Source organism: Macaca fascicularis, chromosome 13 (assembly GCF_037993035.2).
Source record: "Macaca fascicularis isolate 582-1 chromosome 13, T2T-MFA8v1.1".
Classification (NCBI taxonomy): Eukaryota; Metazoa; Chordata; class Mammalia; order Primates; family Cercopithecidae; genus Macaca; species Macaca fascicularis.
In genome coordinates, this window is record NC_088387.1 from 89,710,038 (window position 1) to 89,727,752 (window position 17,715).

A 17,715-nucleotide genomic window follows, 5' to 3' on the forward strand; every position below is an offset into this window, starting at 1 on the left:
CTCACTGCAACCTCACTGCCCCCAGGTTCAAGCACTTCTCCTGCCTCCGTCTCCCGAGTAACTGGGACTATAGGTACATGCCACCATACCCAGCTAATTTTTGTATTTTTAGTAAGGACGGGGTTTCACCATGTTGCCCATGATGGTCTCGATCTCTTGACCTTGTGATCTACCCCTCTGCCTCCCAAAGTGTTGAGATTTCAGGCGTGAAGCACCACACCCGGCCAGAAGTCCTCCTTTAATATAATTTGACACTTATTTGTGTATTTCCTATTTTAATTAATATAAGAAAGGCAGGTTGGAGATAAACATATCCATATTACTTGCATTTCAAACCTTCAAGTTTTAACTAAATTAAAATATAAATCAGGTTTCCTTAAGAAACAATTTGAAAAGAATTTTTTCTATCTTTTAAGACACAATAAAAAAAAGTAACTGCAAAAAAGCAAAACCAAAAGCAGCATCATTTCTCTTAATCAAAATTGACTAAAAACATCATTCTTTCCTAGTTTTTAAATCCCTGTAAGTCTACTTTTTTTTTTTTTGAGAGACGCGGTTTTGCCACATTGCCCACACTGGTCTCAAACTCCTAGACTCAAACAATCCACCCACCTCAGCCTCCCAAAGTGCTGAGATTACAGACATGAGCCACCGAGCCTGGCCAACCCTACAAGTCTATACTTACAGTTTACCTACCTTACAAACAAACAATAAGAGATCAGCATGACATGTAAAATCCATGGAAAGAAGAAACAGAACAAGTTTCTGGACTACGGAGATACAACGTTCATGGGCCAGAGTAAATGGAAGTGGTTCTATCTCAGGACTTTCTTTTGTTGTTGTAACTTCTGTATCTAAATTAGAACGGGACCATTCTGCTGTCCGACGTAAACGAATTAAATCCTTAAAGTGCTGCACACAAAAATTCACAGTATTTAAATCAATGTTTACTTAATGAAAAGTTTTTCAGTAGAGATAGATTTAAGTAATGAAAATGTTCACGCCATATTACAACTTCTAAAGAGCAAAATTTTTAGATACACTGTAAGTTTCAAAAGTAAGAATATTAAAAGCTAAACTGACCAATATGCCTTACTTCCTCTATTTGGAGTAAAGTATCAGATATATAACAGAATTTCAGAAAAGTGAAATTCTACAGACGTTCACTGTAGATAATACATTAAGTTATTAAGTCGAATCTAACAACATAAACATTACCGTAACATCCTAAACATAATTTGTAAAAGGTTGAAGGTAAAGAAAACTAACATAACATCAAGTACAAAATATTAATTTGAGTTACTTCAAAATCTGGTGGAATAATTATAATTTCACATTATAGAAAGACTACAAAACTTGTTTGATACATATACAGTATACCTCAAAATTTTAAAAAGTAAACATCAAGGTTTTAAAACTTCCAAATCAGTTGAACTTCACTTTCACTTACAAAAGACATACTACATTTGAGCCTTGTGAGCACCACTGGACACAAGTTTCAATTCTAAACTCAGACACCAAGATATTCCAGTAACAATACTAAGGGGAAAGAGAATGCCACATTTTTTCATTTTACATATAAATTTTACTTGTGAGGCTGATACAACAATATTTGCAATCATCTTGTATAATTTTGTATTGTAAAATGGAAATAAACCACTCTATCAATGCCACATTAGCAAAACTATACATTCCACTGTCCTTTATCTTCAATTTACTGGAACTCAATCCACATTGAAGGTAATACGTTAGAATAATACTTAAAGCCCACATTTATCATACATTTCCTTCAGTTAAACTACCCCACCAAAAAAAAGTCCAGAGTAGATTGGCTACTCTGTTAAGCAGAATAATATATATTCAAGTTTCTTGATCATAATTAAAGATCATAACTCCTTGACTTTTCTGAGATAATTATATTGAGAAGTACAGATCATACCTTTGAAGTGGCCTGCTTTAGTTTTGCTTGTTCTACCAGGAGTTTATATGACGATCCTTTGTTACTTTGTATTTTTTCTTTTTCCATCTGTTCTACCAATGCCTTCTGCTTTGCTTTTAGTAGGTTAAGTTGCTTTATAAAACAAATAAACAACTTAATCTTTAACAATGTTAAAAAAAAAATTACTATACTCACAGAATTCACACATCAAACTAATGGAACCCATATTATCTTGAAAGATGTAGTATAATTTTAACCGTTTTGTTAATTTTTTAAAAAATCATTTCAAATCCCAACTTTGAGATCTCTCCCCATTTTCATTAAAATCTCCCTTCCCCATGGGAGTAAGAAATAACTGGAAGACTTTTATATAAACCACTAACATAATTGAGTGATATGTATTTTTTAATAGAGGGGGAAAAGTTTATTTTTAATTAAATATATGGGAAAAATATTTTATTGCTTAATGTTTCTTAGTTCTGTTTTTATGGAAATCTCAAGAGTAGTACACATTTTGGTATGTCTATATTTTTTATTAAAATTGGGATTGAGATCATTGTAGTTACTTGCTACAATGTAGCTTAAGAAATAATTAACCTATATACAAATAAGAATACAGAAATCTCTTGTACACTTTACCCAATTTTCTCTAACGATGACATTTTGCAAAAACTATAGGATAATATTACAAGGTATGGACATTGATAGAATTCGCCAATCTTATTTCTCCACTTTCAGTTGCACTCATTTGTGTGTGTCTGTGTATGTATTTAGTTGGATACACTTCTACATGTGTTAGTTCATGTATCCACAATAGTCAATACCAAACAATTCCACCACAAGGTTCCCTCATATCCTTTTATAACTATATCCACATTTCCCTCCTGCCCTATCTCCCCCATTCCTAAACAATGGCAATCAGCAGTCGACAACAATGAACAAACAGACCAAAGAAGAGAAACAACTCTCTGTTCATAAAGACCTTACAATCTGTTGAATGTGTTCTCCATACAGCAATGTACACAGTGTACACAGAAAGTTACATTAATGTACTAGAAAGACATAGCCAAAACTATAAATGAATAATAATTTAGTCAGTAACTTATTAAGTCTTCCTTCTCAGAGAACACTTTCTAAACTACTACTATTGACACGTTTTTGGGGTTTTTTTTGTTTTTTTTTTTTGTTTTTTTGAGACAAGAGTCTCCCTGTGTCGCCCAGGCTGGACTAGTGGTGTGATCTCAGCTCACTGCAACCTCTGCCTCCCAGGTTTAAGTGATTCTCCTGTCTCATCCTCCTGAATAACTGGGACTACAGGCACACGCCACCACATTGGCCAGGCCAGTCTTGATCTCCTGGCCCCAACTGATCAACCTGCCTCAGCCTTCCCAAGTGAGCCCTGCCTCACACCTGTTTTGGTATCAGGAAAAAAACATTACTAATATTATTTTTAAAAATCCACTTGGCTGTTATCTCCACAGATGAAAAAAACTCTATCCTAAATTAAAACTAGCATGTACACATAATTTTAAAAACATTAACTGAGAATTTCTACAAATCAGTATTTTCAGAAAATAGTTTCCAAAGTTCTATAATTAACATACACAAGAAATATAATCAAGAAAAAAAATGGTTTTTAATTTCTTCTGAAACAACCAGTTTTAATTATTGTACAAATACAACTGGTTTTCACTAAGCCATTTGGCAGTAAGTTAGTAACCTGATGACCAATCGCCCTGATTACTTTCGTATATAATTCCTAGAAATAAAAACCTTCTACAAATCAGTTACAGCCATCAAAATCAGAGAAGTAATACTGACACCTGACCACCAATTATCCCTCAGAGCACCTTTTAAGTTTTGCCAACTGTGCCAATACTGTCATTCATAATGAAGAATCAAGTAATAATATTTTACAGACAAATACTCACTGAGTGACACACTAGGTTTTGTTTTCTATCCTAATTAAATGCACTGAGCATAAACATTAAAAGATACAAATTACTACAACCCAAAATTGGTTAAAGGTCTCAAAAAGAAAAGCCAATTGAGGACGATGCTTCTCATCATTTTTCCTGCAAAGGACTGAACTAGCTCATAGTTGAAAAACTTAGAAGTGAAAAATAAACAACTTATTGCTAAGTCTACCTTTTAAAAAAGCCCCATGAATTAAAAAATTTTTTAAATATAAAAAATAAAACAATAAAATAAATTTGAAAAGCCCAAAGCTTTCATAACATGCCAGAGCTAATGATTTTCACATAGAATCTTCGTACATCTTAAAGCAATAACAAAAATATTTTGTGGCCGGACACAGTGGCTCAGACCTATAATCCCAACACTTTGGGAGACCAAAGTAGAAGAATCACCAGAGCCAGGAGTCCGAGAGCAGCCCGGGCAACAAAGCGAGACCCTATCTCTACAAGAAACAATTTACAAATTAGCCTGGCATTGCAGGCTCTAATCCCAGCTACTCGGTAAGCTGAGGCAAGAGGACTGCTTGAGCCCAGGAATTTGGAGACTGCAGTGAACTGATTGTTCCACTGTACTCCAACCTAGGTAACAGAATGAGACCCTGTCTCACAAATAAATAAATAAATACACACACACACACACACACACATATATATGAAAAAGGGAAAAAAAGGAAATGGAAAAAGAAACCAAAATTAAAACCGGAAGCTAGATAGAGGGGCAGAAGATGAATACCCTTTATCCAAAGGTCAACTAAAAGCCACTGAGAATTAAATGAAGGAAAATGGATTGAATTAAAACAAAACAAAGGAAGAGAGGTTTTTGACTAGGAAAAGATAATGACAACCTCATTTAGAATGGTAGTAATAAAGATGTATAACAGTAAATAGTTAAAGGAACACCAACGAAGCCTGTAAACTATATATTGTCATCGTTTTAACAATTAAAGAAACTGAAGTCTCCAAAGTGTTAGATAATTTTCCTAAGCTAAGAGCCCATTAAATGTCATACCTTGTATCTGATGGCACATCTATCTCATGCAACCTCCAAAACAATATTCTCAAACATTAAAAATTTTTAAATGTATTGACAATTACCTGTTTATGATGAACAAGCTGCTTTCTGATTTTTCTGGAATATAATCTATCAAGGCTACTGCTGCCTTTAGAAGATCTATTTAAGCTCTGAGTGTGTAGATTATTGTTAATAAAACTCCACTGATTACCTACAGGCGAAGGAAAACTTGTATTAATCATTCTGTTAAATGTGATTTTAAAGTACCTTTCCTACCCAAAAAACAAAAAACACAATTATACATGTGCCAATCATGAAAAGCAGTTTTAATAAGAAAAACATTGTAAAGAAATTGCTAGAAGATCTGACCGTATAAAGATTGGATAACTGTCAATTATCTAACGTAGACCCTAAATCATTTTAAAACCAGAGTTCCCTCTGTCTCCAATCTTTCCTTTAGATAATAGCGATTTTCCTCCACAATTAAGATTAATCTCTATACAACTTTGAAGATGTCATTCAATTTTAACAACAAATACTACTATTGCCTATTTCAAACACAGATACTTTTAATCAGGGACCAAAAAAGGATACTCAATAATTTAATTAATAACTGCCAAAATAAGCTTAGATAGTTCAGAACGCATAACTGTCTACCTATACTTACTCTCCTTTTTTGGAATATGTCCAGACTATTCTGTTTCATTTAATTCAGGCCCAATATCACACTTTACCCATCTCCAATCCTAAAACATCTTTTCTTAATCCTAAAAACATGTTTTTCTCTTTACTATCTATTTATCAAGTCTTAGTTCAAGTTCTTAAAACCCTAAAACTCTTCCACCAATGTTTCCATAGTATCTACATGTATAAACAAACATACTCCCAATACTATCTGCTACATTCCAAGATTACATTACAGTTTATTTTATATTTTTCTTTTTTTCAAGACTGTTTCTCAGCCAGGAGCAGTAGCTCACATCTGTAATCCCAGCAATTTGGGAGGCTGAGGCACGTGGGTCACTTGAGGTCAGGAGTTCAAGATCAGCCTGGCCAACATGGTGAAATCTCGTCTCTACTAAAGATACAAAACAATTAGCCAGGCATGGTGGTACACGCCTATAATCCCAGCTACTTGGGAGGCTAAGACGGGAGAATCCTTTGAACCCAGGAGGTGGGGGTTGCCATGAGCTGAGATCATGCCACTACACTTAACCTGGGCGACAGAACGAGACAAGACTTTCTCAATATGAATGTAGTTTTATTTATGTTAATTGTATTTCTTACCTCTATATCCTACAACTGAGTAAACTATAGATATACATTATTTTTTAAAAATCACTATAAAACAAATTCCTTATACATATGAATTCCCCATCATCTTCCTAAACACAATATGCACTATAAACAACTGATTCCACTATAATATCTCAAGGGAACTTTTAAAAATACTGAGTTCCTGACAATGTACAGAATTCCAAATTTTATGGATCTCAATGGCTTACATACTAGATGTAAACTGTATGTAGGCTTATATATCTCACTGGTTTACGTACTGGATTTAGCTATCTCAAATCCTTTATCTAAAAACCCTTACTTTCAGAACAAGAATCTCTGAGGAAAAATAAAAATAAATAAAAACAAAAAGCTTTGTTAATTGGGAAGAGGGGAATAAAATAATTTTGCAGGTTGATTTAATTTTTAAATTTTTCTATGCTTCGAACCTATAAAGAAAGCTTACAACTCAAAATCTGAGAATTTCTGTATTTAAAAATAAAGGTCATTTGTAGCTAATTAGCAGATACCAATAATGCTAAATGAAATGACACATCATACTAAGAAAAAATAAGAACTCTCTGATTTCCCTTTCGTAACTCATTTATATGCATGCTATTATAAAGTCTTTAAACGAGCCTAAGGGAAGACACCTTGTGAAAGTCATAACTGTATTTAGAAACTAAAAGTCATGTCCAGACAAAGGAGCTTGTCTATGAAGTCCACCAAGTATAAATGTTATCTTTAAACAGAATTGTAGTAAAGTTCATTTGTATTTTCTATAAATTACATACAGCTGGTAGCTCCAGGCCAATAGCCAGTTCTGGAACAACTGCGAAGTCACTCAAAATCCCCACCAACGTATTATTATAAACTTCTGATACCTGTCAGAAACCTCTCCCTGTCTTTACCATTCAAAGGTTTCTTTGCAGCTGCTGCTTCATCTTCAACAGTTGCCACATAATCCAGCAGCCTGGACACTAGCATAACAACCCAACTGATCATGGGAATATCTAGTACTCCTGTAGAGAGATGAGAGTAAAGCATCCAGATGACTTTAGGATTCCTAATTAGGTCTGATACTATAAGTGAAACAAAAAAATTTATAAATCCAAAACATACCATATCATTACTAACACTAATATTTATATGTAATAAGTCTAAAAAATAGACACCAACAGCCAGAAACTGAGTAAAACATCAAATCTAATGAAAGACAAAGACTTCAAGGTATAAAAACAGATTAAGTGTAGGCTGAATCCAAAGTGTAATATATAAACTAGAAAGCAAGGTATAAGAGACTATTCTTAGACTCACAGGAACTGAAATAAAACATCTAACTCTCAGCTCATAATTCATATGGCACTAAAATTGTTCTAATGTTTTTATTCTTACAAAAAAATTTGCTCAAACAAAACTCATTATTGTTGATTGGAACAAAACTGTGCCTTACAGCTTAAACTTATATAAGAGAGTTTGATTTTAGTTATAACAGTATAGGAAAAACATACTATACTAAGTGCAAATAATGAAAAGGTAATAAATTTTAAAAGTAATAACTATGTGGCAGGCAATCACATGAAGGTTGCTCATTCTTAAAAGCCTACATCATAAAAATATTAAATGTGCTGCAATTAATATTAAAGTATTTCAGAGAAGGTATTTTATAAAAGCAATATTTACAGGAATACTGTTTTTACTAAAGAACACTGCTTTCTATTAATACCTTCTGTCCTCCTATGCATGGGTAACTGTGGCTGAAGAGGTGACAATAAATTATCCAAGAGATTAAGTAAGCTTTCTAATACTCCACTATTACTAAGTGATCTTTGACCAATGCAGGAAAGTAACATGAAGACCCTAAAAACAAAACAAAACAAAAAAAAAAGAGAAAATAGTAAGAATCAATGAGTGTTCAATTTTTAAAATAGCTTACACAGAAATTTAACAGAGTAATGACAGAATGTTTGCTTTCTTAAAACATACCATATATCAGACTGGGAAAGCAAGATTTGTATCTGGAGGTATGAAGTTAAAATTAGTTATTTTTCTAACTACTGGTTATATTTTCTAATGTTATTAACAAGAAATCAAGCACTGAGTGAATGAGAGAACTTTATTAGCCACAAACACATTTAGCATATAAAGTAACATAATCTAATAGAAATACTTATAAACACAGATCTAGGAAGTCCACAAGTTCAATTAGAAAACTAAAGAGTAGAGTCTAATTATTACTTATTATCTTCTTCGATACACAGTGCTGGTGCCCTTCACTGGTCATTTCACAAACTCTGAGATCTGCTTCATATTCACAACTTAGTATCCACATTTCAAAGATTTCAAAACCTGACCAGTAACTGTGAAAAGTACAAATCATTAATAACAAATACCTCCAACATTTTCCGACCTACCTATCCTGTGGAAAGATGAGAAGCTGCTCTGAATTGTACAATTCCTGAAGGACATTAGAAAGAAATTGACCCCACCATCTTTCACCACCACATAGTTGAACAAGCAGAAGACCAGTATGTAACCGTATCTTTGGGGTTCCACTGATGCACAAGTGTTTAAAGAGCTCTTCACAGGCCTGGGCATGAAATGTGCTCTGCAAAACTGCAGGAACAGAGTGTCCTATTACAAGAAAGAAAACAGTAAACTTTCCTATTTAAATGTATATTATAATATTAAAGCATGCCTAAACACACTTTCCTCTTTTCTAGTAATCAGTAGATAATTATATTCTATTTATTTTGCAATGTATTTACTCCTTATATGTAGAAATCTGTTAGATACTTGGAGAGGGAAATATTTAGCACTTAAGTAAATTACATTTCTTGCCTATGGAGCTGGATGTATCAGATGACTGTGTCAGTGAATGTGTGAGCTTGTGTAATGATCAAAAATACCTCCTGGCTAAAAAATGATACCTTTATATTAGCAATTTATGAAAAGTTTCACTGTTGAACTTCCATGCAATACTTAATACCATGCCAGTAGCACAATGATGTGCATGTCAATAGCAGAAACCCAAAAGAAACACACAAAAATTCATTTAAGAAATATTTAAAATAACAGGGAGAAATGTATTAACCTAAAGAGACACTTCATAAATATTGACATTTTTAAAAATACCAAAATTTACAATATAAAATATTGACACAAATCCTGAAATATGCAGCGAAATCATATCAAGTATATTTCCAGCCTTTAAAATATGTAAGCCAAATACAAACCATTAGAAGCATGAAGCAGGCTGAGCAACGTGTCCAATAAATATCTGATGATAGTACGTAACTGCTCTGTGGAAGACGTCTGAATTAAATCTTCTGGATTTGATGTTTCACTCAACATCTTCCGGCTTGCACCTAGCGCCACTTTGAGTCTCTGCACTGCATTATGAGCCAAATTTAGTTGAAGCTGTAGCTGAATACAATCTTGATAAGCAGAAAAAACCCTACTGTCTTCCTCAACTGCCTTATCTGGTTTTCGTAAAAAGTACTGTGCATTGTTAGCACTGTTTAGAGGAGGAAGATCAATACTTTGCAAAAGAGATTCCAGACGATGACAAGCCAAGTTATATCTAAAAGTAAAAAATGATTGAACAAAATAATTCTTGTAATGTCCTCTTTATGTACATGTACAAATACTAAGAATTAAATCTCTTAAACCTGTTAACATACAACCATTAAAAAGAATTACCCACTTGATAGGTACTAATACATGCAGTCCATTAATTAATCACAATATTTTCATGTATTAGGTGTTACTATAACGTGCTAATCTCCTACTTCCTTTTGCTCTTATCTGTACACCTATGAAAAGATATTTCTTGACAGAATTATAAGCAAGACATTATATAAAATACAAAGTTTCAATAAGATTAAAATTTGTACTCTATACTAACCTGCACTGTATATCCTCCTGTAGAGCAACCATCATTGCTAAATGCTGGTCAATTTCTGGCTGGTTTGCAGATTCTCCCTCTCCCTTTAGAGGATCATGCATTAACTTCAGTTCACTTTCCCAAGGTAAGATGTAGGTGTGACCATAGTAAAATCCTAATGGGATTTTGGCTCTGGCATTTGTACTCCCATAACGTCCAATGACAGTGATCTGAAATGAAAAATTATAAATATACATATATGCACATCTGCCACAATAAAAATCTGAGCAATGTATTTTAAAAGTTATATTTTTAAATTGTTTATTTTTCATAACTTGTCAGAAACATAGAAAGCGTATCAATTTACTTTCTTAAAGTTCTTTACCTTCATGAATCTGCACACGGGAGGTGGTATTAAGTCATGAAGAATTAGTGAATGGGTGCTTATATCAGTTGCCACTACCAACCGCCTTCCATCCACCTCTTCTCCTAATGTCCAAATGTCAATTGACAAAGAGGCCAAGTCTCCACAAGTGGGAATCAATACATCAGTCAACAATATAGGCCTCCCAAAATCCAAGGTCACAAATCTCCTTGCTCCTATGAGAGAAAGAAGAAACAGTTGACCAAAAATATATCAATTAACCAAATGATACACTCAAAAATAGTTTGGAGCACTCATCTTAAAATATGAAATCAACTCACCAAACTACAAACAGGAAAAGTAAATGTGTAAAAATGGCCTTATCAATTGATTCAAAAATTTTCTGAAATACATGTCTGTGTTAGTTTTGAACCCCAAGACTTAAGTAGAAAATTAAGAGTAGCTGGGCACAGTGGCCGGTGCCTCTAGTCCCAGCTACTGGGGACCTGAGACAGGAGAATTGCTTGAGCTGAGGAGTTCCAGGCTGCAATACATTAGACTGCTACTGCGCCTGTGAAGAGCCACTGTACTCCATACTGGGCAATACAGTGAAACCCTGGTCTCTCTTTTTTTTTTTTTTTGAGACGGAGTCTCGCTGTCGCCCAGGCTGGAGTGCAGTGGTGCGATCTTGGCTCATTGCAAGCTCTGCCTCCTGGGTTCACACCTTTCTCCTGCCTCAGCCTCCCAAGTAGCTGGGACTACAAGTGCCTGTCACCACGCCCAGCTGATTTTTTGTATTTTTAGTAGAGACGGGGTTTCACCGAATTAGCCAGGATGGTCTCGATCTCCTGACCTCGTGATCCACCCACCTCGGCCTCCCAAAGTGCCGGGATTACAGGCGTGAGCTACCGCACCCGGCCACCCCTCTTTAAAAAACAAAAACAAACAACAAAACAAAGCAAAAAAAACAAGAGTAAGACTGTTACTGTTACAGTTAAGGCAATCAACAAACAAGCTTCTTTAAAACATTAGAGTTTTTAAAAATTAAATCAGCAAATGCAGTATATTACTTAATTTTGTAAAGGATGAATCTACTCTTCTTTCAGCCATTGGCAACTTTTTTCTCAATTTCACAACTAGATGCATTTAAATACCAAACAGTATTACTTGATTTAGTTTCCTTAAGCCCTGCTTAACTTCCTGTGAAGTTGCATACTGCATTCATTGGGGTTTAGATGCAAAGTGAAAGCAGGACTACAATCATGTATAATCAAACTACCACTGAAAAAGGCCTTGGGAAGGTCCTCTAATGGATCTCAAACAATGCTTTTTCCCAGTATAGACGTATTCCAGTCTCTTCAGCTCAATGCCAGATGAAACAGGTGAAGAAAAAGCAGATTTGCATCCCTCATTTCACCCACATTACAAGAGTAAGTTCAATTAGTAGAACAGAAGGCAGATCATTCATAATGTCATAATTCCTTTTCTTCTTTATTGTGTTGGGGTGGGTCAGCTAGTAACCTTACCAGCTACATTTTATAGTGAAGGAAAACAACTAAATTAAACTTCTAGGAATAGTGCTATTCTCGACGGAGCTAGTTTAAAAGAAAACAAGGCAGTTACTAATACTTCCCTAAAAAGAAAAATTATTAAAAACAAACAAAGAATATAGTTATCCTCCTCAGGAGGCTTATGTACTGCAGTCATTGCTATGTATAAAAAACCAAACTACAGTGTAAACAACTGCTCATCTCCCATAAGACTGCAGAATAACAAATTTCCCCTCTGAATGTCATCAACACTAATGTTGTTACCAATGAATGATTAGTTGGACAGAAAATACCATAAGACTTTTATTTTAGCTTTCAAACTCCTTCTTAAAAAGAGGAAACAACCACATTGCAATAACACAAATATTATTTAATTCTTCATATAATGATACATGCTACAGTGTATACTATAACCTTATTACTTCCTTGAGGATTTTCTTGAACTCTACTGCTGCTAAACCACAAAAATGTTTGTGGTAGTTAAAACCAACTTTTTTAAGAGAAAAACTGCCTACAGTTTATTCACAAATATGTTGCAATTGAAAGCATCTATCCCAATCTCAGTTCTTTAGCATATAAGCAGAAAACAAACTTAGGTAACATTCAAACTATTCAGAGCCTACGATATGTTATTATTCTTATTCAGTTATTATAGTAAGCAGTAGTTCTGTTTGCTCTTCTCAAGAAAGAGTTCCACTATAAGAAGGCTAGTTTTAGGAATATTTTGAGTGTAATTTCTAGTATAATGGTGATTTGGCCAACTACAATGAATTATTTATGTCAATAATACATCAGCAGTCAAGATTCATAAACAGATCAAATCCACTACCCAACAGCACTCTTTATGCAATTTGGTGGGCACAAAGCTTGAACATGTAAGTGCTTATCTTGATAAAATGTACTTACCGAAGAGGAAATGCGATTTGCAAAACAAAACAAAACAAAAATCAAACTGAAGAATAATGAGTCTTAAAAAGGCTGGCAGACTAAGCAAAAAAAAAAAAAAAAAAAAAGAAATATTTTAAGAAAGTGAAGATTACCTGAATGCATTCGCTCTATAATAATGGACTGGTGAGGCGGAGGTTGAAGAAAATGTGAAGCATGAGAAATTGCAAGGGCTAGACCAGAACCAAGTGGATTCTAGAGCAGGGGGGAAAAAAAAAAGTCTAACTTTATACTGATATCACTATAGTTCTATAAAAACTACTAACCATAATATCAAATTAATAAGTTTCTTCTCTTAATGTACGTACTGTAATATTTTATAAAAGAAAATAATTTGATACATCAAGTTGGTATTAAAAATTTTGCCTTCTAAAGTTAGAGTATATTTCAAGATATTTTTAAATGTCTAAGCCAACACCTATTTAAAACATAATTTACCATTCTGGACTTGTTGGAATTTTTGTTATGTGCAGCAAGATTGACTGCTGGGGGATCAATGACTGAGCCTGGGAAAAGCTGTGCAAGTTCGGCATTAATCACAACGGAAACTGCTTCATTGGGTGGAGTGAGTGGTGGAGTCATAAAAAGAGGTGTTGTTTTTGGAGTGGGTGGAATAACATCAGATGGATGAATGAAGAATCCAGGGGCAGCCACTGGGTTGGAAGGCACAGAGTTGTGAACAGGACCTACTGCTGATGCTGCTGCAGCTGCTGCAGCTGTTGTCTGATGTAACTTGGCTTCCAGCTTTGCTTTCTGCAAAAGAAGTAAAAGCAACATATATAGACTAATCCTGCCTACCTAAATTGTAGCAGAATACCACATGGGCATATATTATGAAGATAAACATGATTAAATTGATCATACCTAAAGATGAAATTAAATCAAAACTGGACTCAATATAAATGGATCATTGCTTTGCTATGTACACTTTAAATATTTAACACAAAACTTCCTGTGTTATTTGGGAACTAGGACTCTTTCAAGGTAGTGGTGAAAAGGAAACACAACAATTAAATATAAATAAGGAATATCTGCTCAAAACAAAATATTTTAAGGAGGTGAATTCTCAGGTTGACTAATGTAATACAATTTGTCACCTGAAATTGCCACAGATTTCACTTAAACCAGCGGTCCTCAACTTTTTTGACACCAGGGACCAGTTTCATGGAAGACAATTTTTCCACAGATGCAGGGAGATGTGGTGGAGGCACAGGCGACTGGTTTTGGGATGAAACTCTTCCACCTCAGATCATCAGGCATTAGACTCTCATAAGGAGCATGCAACCTAGATCCCTCACACGCACAGTTCACAATAAGGTTCATGCTCCTATGAGAATCAAATGCCCTTGCTGATCTAAAAGGAGATGGAACTCAGGTAGTGCTCGCTTGCCCACTGCTCACATCTTGCTGTGCGGCCCAGTTCCTCAAAGGCCATTTATTGGTACTGGTCTATGGCCCAGGGATTGGAGACCCCTAACTTAAGCCACAATAAAATTTATAAAGCATCTGTCATTATTTGTGAATTTTAAGTCACATTAATCTAACTGTTCTATAAAATTTTGTTTTAGGAACTATACTCCATGTAAATAGTAACTAGTAACTGTACATATTCTTTGATCGAGTGTTTAGAGAACGGATTTACTTCAACACTGCACAAAAAGTATCAATCATATTCCCTCAAATATGTATCAAATAAGATATATTCATACAATGTCAACCAACTTAAATATCACAAAGACTTTACCTCAATTTTTGTTGAAAATGATTAGCTCAGATCAGTCAACCTACATTTCTTTATGAAAATAATGGTCATTTTTAAAGTACTTTTTCAGCTTTTGAAGTTTAGAGACAGCATGAACAAAGAGCCAAATAGTCTCCAACCTGTTGCTGAAGCTTCAAAAGCTGCTGCTGTTTCTCTTGCAGCACCTGTAGCTGTTGCTCGGCTGAAGCCATTGCATGAGAGAGAGACTGCAAAGCTACCTGGGCTGCTGAACTCAGGGCTGTCGAGGCTTCCCCAACTGTCCCAGATGATAGTCCACCTACTGCAGGAGTAACCCCAAAGGAACTCACTGGCATAAGACAAGGGGTAAAAACAAAAACAAAAAACACCAGGATGAAGAAAAGGTTAAAGAGAAAACATGTTCAAATATTTTGGCACTATCTGGAAAGTATAAATAAGGAAACATTAATAGTAAAATAAAGTATATTGATAATACTATCACTAAAGATCTAGGAAATCCAGGAATGACTTTTTGAGACAGGGTCTCACTCTGTTGCTCAGGCTGGAGTGCAGTGGTGTGATCTTGGTTCACTGCAACCTCCACCTGTGGGTTCAAGAGATTCTTGTGCCTCAGCCTCCTGAGTAGCTGGGATTACAGGCATGCACCACCATGCTGGGCTAATTTTTGTATGTTTGGTAGAGATGGGGTCTGCCATATTGGCCAGGCTGGTCTGGAACTCCTGGCCTCAAGTGATCCACTAGCCTTGGCCTCCCAAAGGCTGGGATTACAGGTGTGAGCCACCACGCCCAGCCCAGCAATGAGGAATGACTTCTTAAAGCAAAGCAAAATCAGAGACAGTATACTTTTGAGTTTGCAAATATTTTTGTTAAAGTGATCATTAAAAATGAAAGTAATCTTATTACACAATTTGAGCATAAGAAATAAATTTGCTTTACTAAGTTTTCTTACTGCAATAACACACCCCACTTCACCTACCAAAAGGACCCAAAAGCCCTTCAAATATAAGATCTTCATTTAAAAACAGATGAAAATGACACTTCCTCATTGTAAAGCATATCCTATACAGAGACAAGGCCTACACAGAATAAGCTACCCAGAATACCAAATGTTTTCCACACACAGTAAAACTAGCACACACTTCTACCCATGAACATTATCAGTAATAAAGACTCAATGAAACCCTACAAGAGATTTCTTTGATTTTCCATTTCATTGTTATTCAAACAACACTATACATAATTCTTTCTGCATTGTTTTCCAATATTTATGAGAAATATATTGGAAAAGCTGGGATAAAAACTTCATTTCACAACTTAATCCAAAACAAAAGGTAGGTGCCAAGTTTAATAACAGCATAAATATTTCTAACAGGCCTTACTACAAACTCACAATGGGGGGAAAGCTAACTGCTATAAGAATAGCAAATATTTCGTATGCATTACCATGTGGCATTGTTTTAAAGAATAACTACAATTCACTTTATGGGCAAATTTATGGCCCAGGCATCATGATTCCCTTTTTTTTTTTCTTTGCTGATTAAGTAAAGAAGGCTCAGAGAAATTACCCTGTAAACTCATAGTAGTAGAACTAGAAACAGAACCAAAGTGTATGTAAAGCCAAAGCCAATGAAGGGCATAGTGTTAAGCATGGAAGCTACATCAATTTATTTAATCTTGGCAAGAGAAAAGTATTAAGTACTAACTAAGCAAAGTTTTTGTTGCTATTATTATACGTATGAGGTACTAAAATAATCCCATTTTCTACATAATAAAACTAAAGCTGAGGGAAGTAATTTGCTCACAGGTAGTGGATAAAGGGGAAAATCCAGGCAATCTAACAGCCTATCTCTTTAAAAGCAAACAAGGGCTATATTGTGCCAGAATTCCAATAAAATTAAAAAATAAGCTAAAATAAACAACATACCAATAACAAAAACTGTACATATCCTCTCATAATTAAATTTCCTTATGTAAAAAAACAAAACCACCACTCATTACAATGCAGTCATACTGTGCCCTTCATTTACCCAATACTAATTATAAGCTTGGTCAAAGACAGTGCAATTGGCTGGGCATGGTGGCTCACGCCTGTAATCCTAACACTTTGGGAGGCTGAGGTAGGTGGATCACTTGAGGTAAGGAGTTCAAGACGAGCTTGGTCAACATGGTGAGACCTGTCTCTACTAAACACACACACACACACACACACTCACACACACACACACACATATTAGCCAAGCATGGTGGCACACGCCTGTAAGCCCAGCTACTCAGGAGGCCGAGGCACGAGAAACACTTGAACTCAGGAGGTGTAGGTTGCAGTGAGCTGAGATACTGCCACCGCACTCCAGTCTGGGTGATGGAGGGGGAGGGGAAGGGGGAGGGGAGGGGAGGGCAGAGTAGAGCAATTGCATCTCATAGAATATGCATGGTCCCAAAATAAAATTCATCTGCTCCTTCAAATGTTCCACACCAAATCAACAGTTATTAATTCTAACAGTCAAGGGGAAACTGTTAGACTTGCTAAATCATTCATACCATGCTTGTATTTTGGGGTAATACACGTGGTTTTTAATACTGTGAACATTTACATTTAACTGATTTTAAAATCTAATGCCCAAATAATACAGGGAAAACCAAGTGAATCCCTACAAACAAACAGAAGATGTAAACAATCCAAGGAAAAATAAGCCATCCTGATACTACAGACTATAGAACTAATCAGAAATCTTTTGCACAATCCAAGTTTTCAATATCCTTTCTATTTTTATACTGCAAAGGGCCTCAAAAACTCTAGTTATAAAAAAAATAGGGCTCAGCCAGGTGCGGTGGCTGATGCCTGCAATCCCAGCACTTTGGGAAGCCAAGACGGGCAGATCACCTGAGGTCAGGAATTCGAGAACAGCCTGACCAACATGGTAAAACGCTGTCTGTACTAAAAATACAAAAATTAGCAGGGTGTGGTGGCGGGCACCTGTAATCCCAGCTACTCGGGAGGCTGAGGCAGGAGAATCACTTGAACCCAGA

The 17,715-nt window shown here is 35.3% G+C and overlaps 1 protein-coding gene across 35 annotated transcripts in view; it reads right to left on the reverse strand.

Moving 5' to 3' along the window:
• The window catches only part of BIRC6 (baculoviral IAP repeat containing 6), a 256,711-nt gene that overhangs the window by 141,456 nt on the left and 97,540 nt on the right, over positions 1–17,715 (reverse strand). For 16 of the 35 annotated variants that reach the window (XR_012422503.1, XR_012422504.1, XM_074012017.1 and 13 more), the window contains 12 exons: positions 14,829–15,016; positions 13,386–13,700; positions 13,043–13,142; positions 10,474–10,688; positions 10,110–10,318; positions 9,439–9,785; positions 8,617–8,836; positions 7,929–8,062; positions 7,087–7,224; positions 5,011–5,138; positions 1,940–2,071; positions 697–912 (listed from right to left, as the gene is read on the reverse strand). Coding sequence is in view for 33 of the 35 variants with exons in the window: in XM_074012017.1 (XP_073868118.1) it covers positions 697–912; positions 1,940–2,071; positions 5,011–5,138; positions 7,087–7,224; positions 7,929–8,062; positions 8,617–8,836; positions 9,439–9,785; positions 10,110–10,318; positions 10,474–10,688; positions 13,043–13,142; positions 13,386–13,700; positions 14,829–15,016 (2,342 nt within the window). In the remaining 2 variants the exon portion in view is untranslated. The remainder of the gene's footprint in view (positions 1–696; positions 913–1,939; positions 2,072–5,010; positions 5,139–7,086; positions 7,225–7,928; positions 8,063–8,616; positions 8,837–9,438; positions 9,786–10,109; positions 10,319–10,473; positions 10,689–13,042; positions 13,143–13,385; positions 13,701–14,828; positions 15,017–17,715) is intronic. The other 19 variants (XM_074012019.1, XM_005576162.5, XM_005576161.5 and 16 more) reach the window with 3 other exon arrangements.